Source organism: Sinocyclocheilus anshuiensis, unplaced genomic scaffold, assembly GCF_001515605.1.
Source record: "Sinocyclocheilus anshuiensis isolate Anshui unplaced genomic scaffold, SAMN03320099.WGS_v1.1 scaffold145, whole genome shotgun sequence".
NCBI lineage: Eukaryota > Metazoa > Chordata > Actinopteri > Cypriniformes > Cyprinidae > Sinocyclocheilus > Sinocyclocheilus anshuiensis.
Genome location: NW_015537973.1, coordinates 1,174,456 through 1,192,399, shown reverse-complemented (window position 1 = coordinate 1,192,399; position 17,944 = coordinate 1,174,456). Strand labels below are relative to the sequence as shown.

Below are 17,944 nucleotides of genomic sequence, written 5' to 3'. Positions count from 1 at the left end.
GAAAGACTTTCTCAACTGGAAGGAAATGTTCTATGTGCCGTTAGGCCCCATAATGCACACAGGAAAGCACAAAATCACAAAAGCAAAAATATTGGTTGCGAAAGCGCACGTTTTGAAATTTTCTCTCAGTTTTAACATCAGTTTATGGCATTAGATTTAATAAGGTTACATTTCAAAGCAAAGCTTTGAAGTTTGTAGCATGTAGTTCAGTGTGCTTACCTTCCTACTCACATTCCTCTTGACCAAACAAATGTAAGATTAACAGCTTTTGGCATGAACTTGTCACAATTTAACATCAAAAGAAGACATTAATACTTTCATATTGAGTCAGAATGCAGCTCTCTTCTATCCTGATTACTAAGGCTTTGCTAATGTCTAAATTTGGCATGGCAGAGTGCATTTCTAATTATCTGCTCAGAACTATTACTGCAGTCATGGCTAAAGTCCCTTTCTGATGGATCCACCAGACAGATTGGAACATTTAATTGCTGGTGTGACCCATTTTGTAAGTGCTATGAAGCCCATTGGCTGGAAATAACTACACCATTAGCTCTGAGAAGCATTCTTTAAATTAGCATTCAGGCAAAGTGTTTAATATGGCACCAACTATGAGCAATGTGGTGCGCTTTGGTCATGACAGAGATTGTCTATTTCATGTGAGCAAAGTGCATATGTTATGTGGATACAGAAGGAAGACATGCAGGTGGACAGAAATGGTGTCCCACATTCATTGTATGTTCAATTTGATACAAACAGCTTTACTAAATCACCATTTTTATGAAATGGGTGTATTGTGCACTAGTAAGAAGTCATTTAGCTGAGTCACTGAGCCAAAGTGATTTATTGTACACTTAATACGAAGGACAGTCTCCCTGGAGTAACGTGGGGTTAAGCGTCTTGCACAAAAGTACAGTTCATGAGTGTACAGTTCATGAATTTCCCCTTGCAGGATTGAGCTTCCAATCATTCTAGATAAAGTAAGCCAGCCACCGCACTAAAACATTTTTTAAAACATAATTTCAAAATCCTATTGTGATTTGGTTCTAAATCATTTTTTACTCATAGATACTCTTATAATGAGAAGTCTTTCCAGAATTTCTCTAGCAACGGCATTCCCTTGAGACTAAACTGCCCACCAAAGTGTCTGTGGCTTCCAAATAAGGGCCTTTAATATGCAGTGTGCCGGGTCAAGATAATGACTCGCCACACACCTGTAATTGAGCAATTCGTCTTTTTCCCAGCCAATACAGTGCAATAATCTCTCTATATAGAACTGATTCAGTAAATGCCACGCGTCTCTTTGGATGCCGAATAAATGCATTTGCATTATAATGTGATGAGTACCTACAGAGCGGGTGTTGCAATATGCCACACTGCTCATTGCCTGTGGTGATTCATTGCCAGAGTAACAAAATGCAACCGCTCATTGTGAATATGATCTTTATCCACCCATTTTCTTTATGTTTTCTAGTTAAGAGGTTTGAGCCTTATTATTGATTAGGCAGATTCTTTTGCATGAAACTGAAGGTTTCAGTGAAGGAAAGTGTTATATCTTATCTGTTATATAACATGAATAATACGTTGAGACGAGTGCTGTGTCAACTCACTTCTAATTTACTGAGAACTCTGAAGTCTTTTTCTTCATTGATAACATAACATACACACGGTAGTGATCTTGAGCGCCTCCTAGTGCGCTGAAACATTAAGCACATACATCACATTTCCCTCCCCACTTAGTGTTGTTGTAATCATTTCAGTAACAATGTTACATACACTTAACATAGACAAAGATGGATCTCTTTCTTTTCCTTTTACATGTCCACATATACATAGATATTTGCCTGTATAATGTAGCACTCATAGTAATACCAAAATATAGAACAACTATAATAAAACACTAGAATCTTAAATGGTAGAATCATTCAATGAACTGTGTTGTGCTTATTCTTTAAATTAAACTCAGCACCATGACTGTTAACATACAACCAATGGAATTGGTTTATACCATCAAGGTAAGCCTTATGGGCTAAACCGTACTGGAGGCTTGATGGTACGTTCAGGATAGCGCTTAGCCTCTTTGTGTGGAGTGTGTAACACCACCTCATTGTCCCTAGTGGCTGAATCTTCTGATTGTGCTAATCCTGTTGGAATTTGATCAAGACTAGGACGTGATGTCTCTCCTGAGATCGGATGTTCACACAAATCTGTCAGATTCCCCTCAGGGACTTCAATGGTCTCTGGACCAATCTCATCTCCATTGTCGCAATCATCCTGATGTGCCAAAATTTGATCAACATGACGCCTCCAATGAACTGAAAGTCCTACATCGACAGTGTATGATACTGGGCCTGTCTTTGCTAACACCACACCAGGCATCCACTTCTTTCCTCGCCAATAATCATGAACTAATACCTTGTCACCCATTGCAAATGTTCTTTCTTTCGCATGAACTTGACGTCGCTTCCCGCATATATAATAATCCCATATCATAGTATTAATCACGTGGCAGCTCTCATGGTGAAATGGGAAGTATTCAAAATCAGTTCTCTGTAATTGTAAGTAAGCGTTGCACATGCACGTGTACAGTGAGAGTGGAGAAGCGCAGTCAGTCAAGCGCGCTGTGTGGGGCGGTCTCTGCTCAGAGATGTCTGAATATGTCAAGAATCACTTCAGCTGCCGCACGCTTTCAAACAGCACTCCATCTCGTCCAGTGCCGCTACGAGGGAAGAGTTTCATATTTGCCGTTTAGCTTCATAAGATTATGAGGAATTCCTTTGCGATTGCCGTGCGTAACGAGCCTACAGTGCACAGGAGTGAAGGAAGAACAGCTGGAGCGCTGTCCAGGGTCCTGAAGTCAAGAAGCCAGAGGTGCTGAAGAGAGCACGGGCATTCAGAAAGGACTGTATGTCTATGCCAATCAAGCCTTGAGATGACTTGGAAAAGGCTGCGTTCTGTGGCTGTCTGGGGATTCATTGCGTGGCAAATAGGAATTCTGTTGAGGTAAGAGCAAATATGTTCCCTGGCGGAGGAAAGAGTAATGAAAGTTTTTTATACAGTTTGATGTCGGGATTTTTTAGCTGACGAGCTGTGGAGGTTGAAAGTATCAAAAGCCTGTGCCAAACAGAGTCATTTGAAAATCAGATTCTATTCTTTTGTTTTATGTGAATCTTTTACTTCATGTTAATTTATCACTACAGAAGGCTATGCTGTAATGAATAGTTCTTGTGTCACCACTGTGTTCATTATAGCTATTGATGGCAGGTAAAGTTTTTAAGCAGCTTTTTCTCAGTGTAACAGGTGATATCTTGCCATTTTCATTTAAAGCCCGGGAATAATTCTTAAAAGTACTGCTTTCTGAAGTAAAACAGACTTTTCATCATTTATGTGATTCAATTATGCTGTTTTAGATAAATGTACATGATGCTTTTGTGCCCAAATGTCAGAAATGTTAAAATACTAATGGAAATGGAAAACAAAATAGAAAATGCTCCAAAGTTAAGAAAAGGTAATAGGCACTTGATCAATAATTATCTCCTCCTTCATATAGAAATAAATGGTTTGCAGGAAGTAAATGGATCTTTCAGTATGATTCAACAAGAAGTATGTTATGTTTTTTTTTTTGTTGGACTCCTGATAGTACATCCCAGTGAAACTTTACCTTCATACAGTATGAATCCTGACTGATATTCATTCAAGCGCAGTCACAAATCTCTTAGTTTGGGTGATTATTTTGACTCTTTTTTTTCCACCACTCTTCAGTCCGGACTTACAAGTAGCTCTGAAATATGAAATTGGCGCAGATGAGAGTTCTGTGTCCCTTTGAACTGCACTGAATCCTCACAAGTCTTTTAGCTGATGATGCTATGATTTTTTTATGTTTCATTTGTCGACGATCCTTGGGCCCACGCAAGCGTAACGCCTTGCATTATTGATATGTTGGCACTGTCTATGTCGCCTTTGTATTGGTTGCCATTCAGTGTTCCTTGAGGGAGAGTTTTTACCTAAAGCCATTACTTAGGATATAGTTTTCAAAGAAAAGCACGAAATGCCTCATTCCACAATTCAGAATTAATTACAGTGTACAGGAAACATTCATCCTTCAAATCGAACTTAGAATGTGTTATGTTGCAAATAACTTTTTACAAGAGCTTCTCACCAATAAGATTGATCTTCAGAGATGGCAAAGGCTTTATGGACAGAGAATAGCTTAGCAGAGGAGGTGGAAAAGGAGTATAGTTTGATATCATGCAACAATGGCTCAGCTTCACTTCACAACAGGTGCAGTGTCAGCAAACAAGGTGTTGAGTGGTAGTCGTCTGAGTTTCCTCTCGATGCGCTTATATCTTGGTGCAAAGATTTTATCCGCAGGCTCTGTAGACTGTGGAAAGTGTCTCCTCGACTCTTTCTGATTTTCACAGCTGATAGAATCTTGTTCAGTCTCATTAATGTGTTAATAGTGATGTGTGTCCTGGCAAAGCACATTTGTCATTTTCTTTGATGATTTACATCCTTTGATCCGCTTGAATTGAAATGCTTGAATAAAAATACCCACCATTATATACAATGTATTATATACAGACTTTGGTGTACCATAAATCCTCTTAGCACATAATAATTCATTAAGATACTCTTCAAAATGCCGATAATTTAATGAGGGATGTTTTGGTTCTTTATCAGTTGACAGCAGCTGTAGAACGTCAATAGATGAATAAAATGCTTGTTTCCTATGAAACAATACAGTTGAAAAGTATCAAAATTAGCTGGATTAAGTAAACTGTAGACAATTATTAATATTATTATTTACATTGGTCTACCACATTTACATAATATTATTTTCACACTGTCCTGAATTTTAATCTGACCATTTTAATTTTAAAACTAAGGCATCGTACAAGGCTCTGTTATTGAATATATAATAAATAATATATACAGTAGGAATCAGGACTATATTCTACTACTTATTCCTTTAAATATTTTTTTTTCATGTGCAAAAATATTAAACAAAGTAATTTAATTCCTTATTTTTAGAGTTACGTATGGAACAACCTACCATTTTTTTCATATTTTCTGTTTTCATTTAGTTAAACTTTCAGTAATTTTTTAGTGTTTGTCATTTTAGATATTTATTATTATTATTATTATTATATCTGTAACATTTATTTTTATTCCAGTTTTAATTATATTAGTAGTTATACTATAATAACTATAACAACCTCAGGCAAAACAACCATAGAGAGAATTCAGGCACAGTAAATGTAAGGCTACAAGTTTGTTTACACATGGAGTACATATTTTACGCATTGAGAATTTTCATGACCACTTCCCACAAAAAAAAAAGAAAGATGACACATTCATTTTTATACACCCAAAGCCACATAGCATACACTCAACCACATCAAAGCATGAAGTCCTCACCACATCGCCACAGATGACAACACAAATACATCATCAACCACAATCAAACAAACGGCCCCAGCACTCACGCGTTTAGGCATTCACACACTGAGAATGCGTACAGACAGATATTTCAGCTGTCAGTTTATTCTCAGAAAGGATAATGGAATACGGCACTGTAAGGCATTGTGTTCATACCCTACACCACTCAGCACAGGTTTACATGCATCTGCTCCATACTAGCTAGTCATTATGTGCCTCTGGGCTGACATGGATTTGAATATGTTGTTTTCTTCAAGAACATAAAGGATCAAAATTGCCTGATTAGTGCCCCAGAGTCTTTCTGTCGTACCCTGTTTTGTTGGACGTTGAATATTGTCACAGTTTCTAACTTGTTGGTGGCTTCACGGATGACTAATCTGATTTCTCAATAGCTTTAGGAACCCAAATAAGGGCGACGGGGGTTAGCTGTCATATGGGGAAGTTGTCACAAGAGCTATATTTCAGTAACTATAAGGTTATGAGTAAAAGTTCAATTATTCAAATGCTTTTTACGCAAATGTTGGTTTCAAACATGTCTATTTATTATCGAATAATAATCAAAAAAAATTCTCATTGCTATGGTTGTTAGGTAAACAAGTGAACACAATAAAACCACACTGGAATACATTTAGGCAAGGGTCAACTGTCTAATGAAAATGCATTACAGGAGTTATTTACTGTATATAATGTCAGATTGGGCTAAAACAGAATTTTAATTGGGGCAAGTTGTCACATGTGCTTTTAAGCCTATTTGAATCTTTTAAATAGCAAGTTTTCATTGTGACAACTTACCCCATATAGTGTGACACCTGCCATGGGGTCATGGTGTTAAAACGTCAGCTCTTTTTTCCACAGTGGTGAAAATGTTCAGTACCTTTTTTTTCTGTAGCACTGAATGGTATGAGCTTTAACAATAACTGACTTTCAAACATAAGATGAAGTCAATATTCACTGGAAGGAAAAGTGTGACAACTAGCCCCAATCTCCCCTATTTGATTGCAAATACTAACTTTGCATTTGGATTGGTAAAGATAGAACACTTAATCAATCATTGCCTGATATAGCGACTCAGAGCAGAAGTAATTAGCATCTGGACTGGGATTTTGCAGTAATCTGCACTGACAGTTCACAAAGACTGACTGCTGGTAGGATTGAAGTATGTTATTATTAAAACTGACATTTCCATTACAGGTTCATGGTTTGACGACAGTGGATTTAATTATGTACAGCTATGTATAAGAAAAAAAAACTGCTGTGGTAGGCTTTGATTCTATGATCAGTATACATATAACTACTATTCAGAGTGAGGAAATACTGCATACGTAAAGAATTTAGAAAGACCGAGACAACTCTCAACTCTGTTGTTTTTTATTAGGGACATTTTGTGACAGCAGATCTGCCAACTCAAATAGCTTGACTAGACAAGGACAGACTAATATCAGCACTGGACCAAAGACAGTGTAGGTCACTGTGCATCACTCTGTCATCTGCTCCAAGAGAAAGACATGCTGTTGCTGAGTCTCACACTTCATCCACCAAAAATATCCAGATGTATATCATTATTTTAAAGTGTGACAAGTCTAAATATGTATTTGAAATACCTATAATATTCTCTTAGCAAAAAATGGATGGCAATCAGTACATTTTGTTGCAACCCAGGCTCAGGAAAAATACATGCATGTGGCGATGTTTTTGCAAAAATTACTGTATATTATGTTGTTTCTTGCATGTTTCTTGAGTGGCACTAAAAAGCATTTTTCTTTGGAAAAATGTTGATCGAGGCATGTTTGTCCAATGAGCCTGAGTTGCTTTATTAACTTTGAAATTTTATTCTAAAATGAGCATTATTCTCAGGCTCCTATTTGTAGGTTCAGTAATTTCACTTTAATGGCAATAAATAGGTTATTTTCATTGCCATTAAAGTAAAATAACTGAACACAAACATAGGTATATATATATATATATATATATATATATACACACACACACACACACACAATAACGATTTCTGACATAAGACATGTTAACAAGAGTGTCTCTTGATAATTGAAGATAATACAAAATGCACACATGCACAATGTAAAGCCAGATGTTTGTTCACATTTGCGCTACTCTCACTTTAATTTTCATCTGCTGGACCGCTCATTGGAGCGGAATGTTCCAATAGATGAGAGCGGCTCACCCCCAGCGGGAAGAACACCACATCGTTTCTGTTTTCTGCCAGTGTACCTTTCACCATGTGCATTAGGACCAACTGACCAGCCTTACCCTCTGGCTCTCGTTCCTTAACAAACCACTTGGCTTCCAAAAGCACTAATGCTCTCTTTTTCTTTGCCTTCAAGGGGTATTTTAGTCTTTTTTTTTAGCCTGTTTCACTCCTCTGCCTCTTGTGCCAGTTTTGCGTATTTGTATTGTAAAAGGCAGATTAGGTAGCTCCTGTTGCATTATTGATACGATTTTGTCACAAAGCATTGATTGCGCTTTGAGTTATTCTGCCAGCCCCGTTTCTCTTGAATACTTTCATCAGAGTTTTTGAAGTCCAGAGAAAGACACAGAACAGAGGGAGGCCTCTTTAAGCAGCTTAAAAATGTTTTCTGTATGAGGAAAATGTCATGGAGTAAGATCTAAGTAAATACTAGGTTGAAACAAAAAGAGCAAATTTTGACATAAAATTATTAAAAACTTATATTGAATGCTTATTCAAATAAAACATCTGACACTTTATTATTTTATAAAAGATAAAAGGAAACACTATTAAGACTATGAAGAATATTCAACAAACAGGTAAAGGTATCAGCGATGCTTTCATGATATAAGCAATTTAAATTTGCATAATATTTCATCATAGTCTGATGCTCTGAGAAAAAAATTGTTTAAATTTATAGTATGATTTTTTATAGCCTATTAAAGCGCACTATTGTTCAAAAGTTTTAATGTTTTTGAAAAGTATACCATCTCACCAAGGCTGTATTTATTTGATCAAAAAACAAAACAAAAAAGTGATATTGTGAAATATTATTGCAACTTAATTGTTTTCTATTTTAATATACTTAAAAACGTAATTTAATCCTGTGATGCACAGCTGAATTTTCAGCAGCCATTACTCCAGTGTCACACGATCCGTCAAAATCATCCAAACATGCTGATTTCTAATTATCAATATTATTTTTTAGAATTCTTTGATGAATAGAAAGTGAAAGAGAACATTTATTTGAACTTTTGATTAATTTAATGCATCATTGCTGTATAAATGTATTAACTTCTATAAAAAAATATTACTTACTCCAAAAATTTGAGTGGTAGTGTACGTCTTTGGTACAAAAACATATATAAAACTCTTAAAATCTCTATATGATTCCACATAAAGCCACATAAAACACCATTAATATTATCTGCAGTTATGTCAATACTAAGTAATGAAGCAGTGGTGTGGTGGTGAAGCACAGTAAAAACAGCTGCCAGGATGGGATATATTACCAGAGTTAGGCGTGCTAGTCACGGTTTGCATATAGTGGTGAAAATAAGCTATAACTGTGCCATTTAAGCTGCCTGTGTGACAGTTGATGCGTGAAGCACAAACCTCTGTCGGACATCAGTGTCACTGCTGTCACATACTGTGGAGTGTGAGTTCCTGTTTTTCTCAGCTCATGCTTAGTAAAGCTGCATCTACTCCATCAATAAAAATACCTCTCAGCTGGGCTTGCAGGAGAGCTCTTTCCTGTCCACTTAACTTGTTTCCTGTTTCCACTTGGCCTGACAATACACAGACTAACCTGGGTGAAGTGTATCTTGTAAGAATGTTTGAAAAACTAAAAGTACAGAAGTGTGTTAATTTTATAAAAGCTATTCTTGGCTTGGGAACATGCTGTAGGTTCGAAGACCACTGTGCAATTTCAGGGACAAGTTTTGAAATCTTGTTCTGCGGTGATGCAATGCTATGAGCAGCTGAAGCCAAATCCACATACAGTGAATGGTGAATTGTGTATGTATCTACACCAGCCTGAGCAGATTAGAGCCTGAGCCACTGTGGCTGTCCTGATATACAGTCAAGCCCAACATATTTTTGCTGCTATTGCTATGGTTATATTTAAATAGCAATTTGACATCAGAGCATATTTTTATTACGATTTGTTACTAAAGGCCCATGAGGCCCTTTATTAGAAAGACCCGACAAACACAAATCATTATAACTATGTCATTTCAAGTTGTTTCAGCTGGTGGAGGAACAAATCAATTTGTGTAAACAAACAGCAGGTTAAGATAAACACATTTCATTATATTAGATAGAGTTATACATTTGTCCCTGATCCAATTTTTCATTATATTATTATCAAGTAGCTAAAGGGGATGGATTTTGCAAACCATAATCATTCTACAAACCAATAATCATTCTACCACACATTAGATGCAATTTTTAAATTAAATTAAATACATTTTTTGTCCAAGTGCACTACTTTTTCCACTAGTAGACATAGACTGGATTTAGCAGCCTGAAACTTATGGGGATATGTTTTGCTGAAATTATATCTGTCCGTTATGTCATGTGTGTGTGCGTGTGTGCACATAAAGGATATTACATTACCACACATATGAAGAGGAGATGAATGGTGCAGATCTTAGCAGAGACCTACGTCTGTGGTTGCATTGATCCGAGTATCGATGCAGTGTATCCTCAGTCCATCTTTTGTGCTACAGATAATCAGTCCATTGTTAGTGATGGCAACAGAATATTAAGTGTGTGTGTTCAGTGTAATGTAAGTTTGTGTAGGCTGAGACCACGGTTCCAGAACCAAGTAAGCTTCCTCCTTCACTGGAGGGGAACTGTGCTGCAAATCACAAATGAGCACATTATATGGTAAATTTTAGTAAAATAGTTTTTAATCATTATTTTTAGTGTTGATCAAATTATATTTAAAATTCAAAATTCTCTGACTACATTCTCAGTAAATAATACATGCAATGCTGCCTGAATTTGACCAAAAGAAGGTATCTTAGGAGGCAGCATTCGAATACTTTCCTACCTTTTGGAATTGTTTTCATTGATGCCTTCATGTCAGGAGCACGCTCTCAAGGTTTTGATAGAAGAGCTAAGATATTTATTCAGCAGGTATACCTGAACTCATCTTTCTCTTTGTTCTCAATGCATCTCATACATCTCATCAGCAGTCTTTTCAGATCTTCAGTCCGTGGCCGGCATTCTATGATACTAGTGGAACGCTGTTGGAAATGCAGCTAAGGGTAAAGATCTAGAGGCTGGGTCACAGAGAAACAGAAATCACATAGACCTTGTCAATATAGTGACTGTTGGAGACAATGTGCATCAGCCATACCTCAAACATCTGGCAAAGGAAAATTCAGTGTTCTAGAATGCGAGTGATTTATGCAGTCAGCGTATTAGCTATCTGACTGAAAAGGAAATGAGGACCTTACATGAAATATGAGACAGAGGATCCCAGGGGACTCTGGTCATTTCAGTTAGTGGTGTAAAAATAAAGTACATCGAGGAGTGAAGAGTGTATGCAATTACTCAGAAACAGTGTTTAAATTTGAATAACAGCTGTGCATGGACTTATCTTTACTAAACAACAAAGTCTCAGTTCTTTCACCATTCAAAAAAGACATAAGGGCTAAAGATTGAAAGCATGTCGAGAATCACCTTGTGTATTAGCACTTTCCCATAATGATAAGCTAGACAACTGGTTTGGACCGAAATGCACACAAGCAGAGAAAACCTTCACTGTCAACTTAAACTTTTCTCATTGGCACAAGTTAAGTGTTGCATCTTATAATTGCCATGTATGTGCTAGGTAAAAAGAGAAAGAACATTTCTGTCACGTAGCCTAATCAGATATGTAGGCTAACATTTGGATTCTGACTGATAACATACAGTACATCTCTCCTGCTGAGGAGCTCCCAGAGGACGAACGCAGAAGGAAGCTTTCACACCTGTTTAGCACTAAAACCAGGATTTTTTGTATTTCAATAAACCCAGACTCCACAGGGTGGCTCTGGGAAAAATAGGACAGCCTTCTAAATTTGGCAGCTGCTTTGAAACTGTAGCATGCCAAGCTCGAAGCTACTCATCATAATTTAAAGTAGCTAGCTAAATTAAAGTTATTTAAAGAGACATTTTTCTTTTAGGTATATGACCATATGCCAATAATTTAAAATGTAATTAAAGACTTATTTTTGACAAAACAATGAGGGTTTTTGAATGAGCAAACAATAGTAATGAGGTTAACAGACAGATAGATAGATGGATGGACGGATGGACAGGCTAACAGACAGACAGACAGACAGACAGATAGATATATAGATAGATAGATAGATAGATAGATAGACACAAGACAATAGACATAGACTTGGGTCTGAATTGAGTACAGAAATTAGTACAATGATAGCTGAACGAACCAGAGGTGTTTTTTTAATTTTAGAAATAAAGACTTTGGATATTCATTTGAACTTCCATCTGCTCCAGTTACTGCTGGAAACCCTCAGGCCATCATGTCTTCAGATCATTGTCTGAATCCATGTGCTCTGATTTCCTGCTTCATTTTTATTTACCCATGAATTTACTCTGTTTATTTGTATCTTGAAGAAATGTTGTAATGCTTTTAGCAAGGTTGCATATCTATTTCAAGTTGTCATCTATCAGTTAGACGAATGTCAATTTATGACTGGAAGAAAACACATTTCTCACTTTACATGCAGAAAGAGCCATTGTAAAATAATCTGGTTTCTTATAAATACGGCTGAGAAAGACCACTGTGACTGTGCTCAACATGACTGTTACAATTGGCGGCTTTGCTGACTTCAAGCATAGTGGTTACTAGAAGGTTTCTTGTTTGCGTTTCCTAGAATTTTAATTTTGTTAAGCTATAATGACAAAAACTATTGTTGAGATGTACCATTGCCTCCAAGCAAAGGAAGCCATTTCACCCAAATAGCAGTTATCTTTACTACCAATTTTGTGGTTGACCACACATAGACACACATGAGCACACCCTTTTGATTATTTTGGCAAGGGTTTGCATGCCTAATATCAAAGAGCAATGGGGGAGCAGAGGGCCTCTGACTGCTTCCAGTCTTGATCCAATTTACCAAAAATGTCAACCAATCAGTTGACAAAGCAGAGTGCTTGTATCTCCAAGGAATTTCTCTAAGGAAATCAGTTACCAACGGCAGACTAGGTGTTTCTGCTTTTCCATAAAAGTGTAATGTTGGATGAGTCAATTATTTTGCACCATTCCTCATGAGTAAATCCCTCTGGATTATCCTAAAGAGTTTCCTAAATTAATATTTTACACTTTAAATGTGACAATTCTCAAGCACGAAAAACAGTTCATTTGATACAGGATGGACAAAGCCTTTTAGTCATTGACAATGACAGTATTCCTAGCAGGAGCTGTTAGAAAATCTGTACAATATATACACAATATATTCAGCACAATTCATTAATGGGCTGCATCAATAAGTATTTAAATCATTGGAATGACTGGAATGATACACTCTTAGAAGAAAAGGTTCTATATAGAACCTTAAAGGGTTCTATCAGGCGCTACATATTTGGAACCCCTAAAAGGTTCTATATAGAACCCTTTTTATGGGTTCAATCAAAAGAACCCTTTAGGGTTTTCATTTTTGTTATATTTTAATTAAATTTTATAACTTAAACAGCTCAAATAGGTAAAGTTAATGGGTACTTGGGAAATATTCCACCATCACCACCATAGGTGACACTGGCAGTGAGTATCCAAACACTAACAAAAGTACTTTTTTTGGCCACAAAATGGAATGGGAAGACATGTATTTAAAGCACTGGAACAGATTGCAGACATAATTGAAAAGCCTTTTTGTTTTGTGTTCTGTAGGGGAAAGAAATAACACATATTGTTCATTTATAGTACATGCATCTGGCTGCATACTCTCTTGCTTGCAGCTACCAAAATAAAAGCCTTTTTTTGTGATCAGCAAAGGACAAAAAGAAAGGAAAACATGCTAATAAATAATAATAACTATTATTTAAATTATTAATATATCAATAAAGAAATATATCCATACTATTGTTCTATACAATAAAAAAAATTAGTATGTAGTATTACTAATAAAAAATTATAATTTGCAGAACAGCAGTAAAATTACAATACTAATATGCATGGCTGTTTGAATTTCTTTGCCCAGAACTTTTATTTTGGAGGAAAACCACAGGGAGACTCTAAAGCTTCTCTTTTGTTGACAACAGCTATATAAACAATTCTTATTACAAAGTTGGGAATATGGTTGTCATGTTGCATTTTCAATTTTCAGTGACATATTTCTCAGGTCAGAAAATGCTGAAATCAGTTTAAAACAGAAAAATCACATCACTGTCAATTCAATATTTGTTTATAAATATTGTTATTATTAATTGTATTCGTTTTGACACTATGGTTTAGAATCAGTCAGTGGTATCACTCTCTGAGTGAGGTATTATTGCAGCTGGCTGATGCCACTGGATTTTTATATAGATGAATAGCAGCTGTCACAGTAATACTTATCCAATAACGCTAAATGACAATCCAAAGCTTACCATTACAGAGTGAAATTGTGTGGGACAGGGTGGCAACACATTCGCGTACACATTACTCATTGACATTAAAAACTTACTAGCACCTAATAAGGAAAGGCATAATAACAAGTCCAGCACACCTCAGGCTGAAGCATGCCCATGAGCTAAACAACACGAGTTCTATCAGCATCTCACACAGTATGCAACACTAAAATGACAGTGGGCGACATTCAGAGAAGGTGAACCGCTGGAAAACAAAGGAGCCAAATTGTGTCCAGCCTCCTCGCATAGCAGAGCAAGACAACACAGCGAACACCATGCTGACAGGACAGGTCACAGCGATCCAGCAGTTTAGCTGTGGATTCACGTTAAGGGAGGCAGACGAGGGCTGGGGGAGTGGGTTGTTTGTCCCACAGCAATGACAACCCAATGAGACTGAAGCCTACAGGGGGTAACAACAAAAATGCAGCTATACTCTCCTCATTCTAACTGGATGCATTTCACAGACTTGCTAGGCATAATGAGATGGAAGATATGTTGCAAATAGTTGTATAATATTGTGATGCATGGTGTTCTAAAACTAAAATCAGCTGGTGGAAATGAAAATCAGCAAACTATCGTACTCGTATCGTATACGTATATATATATATACTGTATATATATGTGTGTGTGTGTGTGTGTGTTTTAAAAGTTTGTGGTCAGTAGTTTAATGTTTTTATTACGTAATGACATTTAATTGATGTGTAAATACATTTATTTTGTTCACATAAATGCTATTTGTTCTATTCATGAATTAATCTAAGAAAAATCATGTATCATGGTTCACACAAAAAATATTAATACCACTGTTTTCAAAATTTATGATAAAAAGAAATGTGTTTTGAGCAGCAAATCAGCATATTAGAATTATTTTTGAAGGAAAAGTCTGCTTTGCAATCAAAGGAATAACTTACATTTTAAAACATATTAAAAAAGAAAAAAATTATTTTAAATTGTAATAATATTTTACAATATTACTGTTGTTTCTACTGTGTTTTTGATCAAATAAACACAGCTTTGGTGAGCATTAAGAGCATTCTTAAAAAAAAACACTTGTACATATGTACATATAAATAATTAAATATATATACTGTATAAATGTGTTTGTCTATAATTAATATTCAAGTATAGATGCTGATGCATGTGTGTTGTGTCAGTGAATAAGCATAGCACAAACGATGATACATGTGTGTGGCAAATGAAAGATATTTCATCATTCTGCAGTAATTTGTGTAATTGGACAATATTAAAGTATTAACAAGATAATCAATAAGCAACAGACATATTTCAGATACAGTCTATGTGGATAAATGTTGCGTGTGAATTTGAGCATAGGGTGTCTGCTGGCATTTATTCTTGACTGGGACTGAATGTGAAGTGAACCGTGTGTGAATTGTAAGTGCTTTTGATTAAGTCAGAGCTGTCACACTGTAAAGGTGAAGCTATAACTCTTCTTTTATAATGACTGAACTGTGGACTGATGTTTTCAGTTGTCTTAGCCATCCTGTTTCTATCTATCATTGATACGCTCCTTCAGTCTGTCTCTTTCATTCTTTTCCTTTCTTCAAATATCCAGTGCCTTCCCCTTCCTCTCCCAATCAGTCTGAAGTACTGCCCTGTCCTTCTCTCAACTTATCTGTCATTCTGAACCATTATTTCAAAAGTCAGTCATATTCTGATGCTATGATACTAGCCATCGGGCTCATCCTTAGTGAAAGTTTGAAAGCAAAGGTCATCAATGAATACAACAGCCTCACACACAGTCAAATTTACACTCTAAAAATACTATATTAAATTTACAAAAATCTGGGGCCGCCAGCAATCTTTGCAGGATAAGAGGTAGACTGGTACATCAACATTATATAATGTAATTAAATACATGGTAAGTTATAAAATATACAGGCACCAATATGCCATGCAATAATGCCAGAATTATTGTCACTTTTTTCATTTTTCTGGTGAATTTTTCCCAGTTGCAGCTATTTTTTTATTTTATTTTTTTTGTAAATTTAAAAGAGCCAAAGTCAGCTTTTAACCTTAAAATGTACTGATAAACACTGTAATAATGCAAGTGGTAGAGTAGAAAGTCACATAACTACAAACTGTTATACAACAGCAATTTCTGGTTCTCAAATCTGATTTGCTGAGAGCCGTTTCCAGAGGTGTGATATTCTAGTGATAACAGAACTTTCCATTTCACCGTTTGAAACTTTAAATTTTAAATATATACAACAGAAAACACCACAGAGGCAGGTTATGCATGTGTGTGTGTGCATGTGAGAGAGAGACAGCCTGTGTGTGAACTTTAACCATATGTTTTTTCTGTCACTGATTTGTCTGAGGTAGAATGCAATCTGCGGATGTCAGTATCCTCGATTCTGCCTCCTCACATGCACATTCACGCCATCCCCTCAATCCCCTTCGATCGGCTCCAACATGAGCATCCTCTGTGACTGCCTCGCTCTGTTGACCACCATTGATGCTTCATTGGCCTGTGGTTTCCATGGTAACTGTCTCAAGGCCTCTGTTGGTATTGGTGGGAGGGAATGTGAAGTGTCAAGGGCAATATATCTAGGACTGCTGGAAACCAGTTAGACACTTGGACCCAGAGGTGACTCCTTCCAGGGGTTGCAAGAGCAAATCCATGGCTGATGGCTTTCTCTAGTAGGGATGTTTCTGCCTAGACCAGGGTTTCAGGCTGAGAGAGCGAGAGCGAGAGAGAGAGATGTTGCTGGAAGCTTGGTTCTTTCTGCTGAGAAGGAGCTTGGTAATTGGAGGTTTGCAGTTTACCTACTGCTCCTGGGAGCAAAGGTGGGATGTGCACTCTTGACTTCACAATTCTGCATAGTCAGGAAGGCCCACCGACAAGACACACAATGCTTATAGCCAGAGGCTTTTACACAGATGCAGAATTTGCTGTCAGTTTCAGAAGCAACATCAGTGTTGGTTAAGGCCATTCCACACCAAGCTGACATCAAAGAACTAGTGGCGACGAAAGCCGACTGTGTTGTTGCCTGTGTCTGGGCCAAAAAGTTTGCGCTTGAACACACTGCAAACACAGAGGTTCTGCAGCTGCATTAGAGGAAATAATATCCATACCAGCAGGTGGCAGTAATCTGTATTTGTCATTCAAAAAGGGAAAACCAGACTGCAGATATACAAACCGTAAACAAAGTGCGGCTTGCTTACAATTCTGAATATGAATCATGTTGGTCAGTTAGTCTTCACTTTCTTCATAGCAGTCAAAAATAGTCGCTTACTGAAATTCCCAGATACATTTAAAAGCAGTGGCAGGCCGTGCATTTTACACCTAGGCCTTCAGTGGCATCCTACATGAATTAATCCATCTCTTCATACCATCATAATGATGCCACGGCTATAGAAACCATATATATTACACAGAAATGCAGTATAACAGGGCACTACATAACAGATAGGTATCTTATGTAGCGAGAATTAATGCCATTACTAAAGAAAGAAACCCAATTAACAATTGCGCAACACACATCATCTGTAGCTGAAGCATTAACCTAACAAAATGACACAAATACAGTCCATACGATGTTCTTACAGACATTTATTCACCCAAACGTATTTATACCTTACAGATAGCATTGGTATGAAAAAATTAATACACATTCATGGAAAAATATATTAAAACTAAATCAGTGATTCTGATAGTGTTTAGGCCAGCAGAGAAGGCTTTGCTGGCCCTGACGGCCCACCACTGTTTAAAAGATCCTTCTGTATGTGCACAGACATTTTGAGGGGCAGTGGCCGAAATCACTGGTGGTGGGGCAGTTATTGCTCAGCCATATATGTATATGTATATGTATATGTATATGTACAGTGGTGGGAAGGTTACATAAGAAATGTAATAGGTTACAGATTACAAGTTACCCTATTTAAAATGTAATAGTA

The 17,944-nt window shown here is 36.7% G+C and overlaps 1 protein-coding gene across 3 annotated transcripts in view; it reads left to right on the top strand.

Annotated features, from left to right (window-relative positions):
* Positions 1-2,619: 2,619 nt before the first annotated feature.
* The window catches only part of glra3 (glycine receptor, alpha 3), a 69,002-nt gene continuing 53,677 nt past the window's right edge, over positions 2,620-17,944 (top strand). For all 3 annotated transcript variants that reach the window (XM_016463653.1, XM_016463644.1, XM_016463638.1), the window contains exon 1: positions 2,620-3,000. In XM_016463653.1, coding sequence (XP_016319139.1) covers positions 2,930-3,000 — 71 coding nt within the window. In that variant the 5' untranslated portion in view covers positions 2,620-2,929. The remainder of the gene's footprint in view (positions 3,001-17,944) is intronic.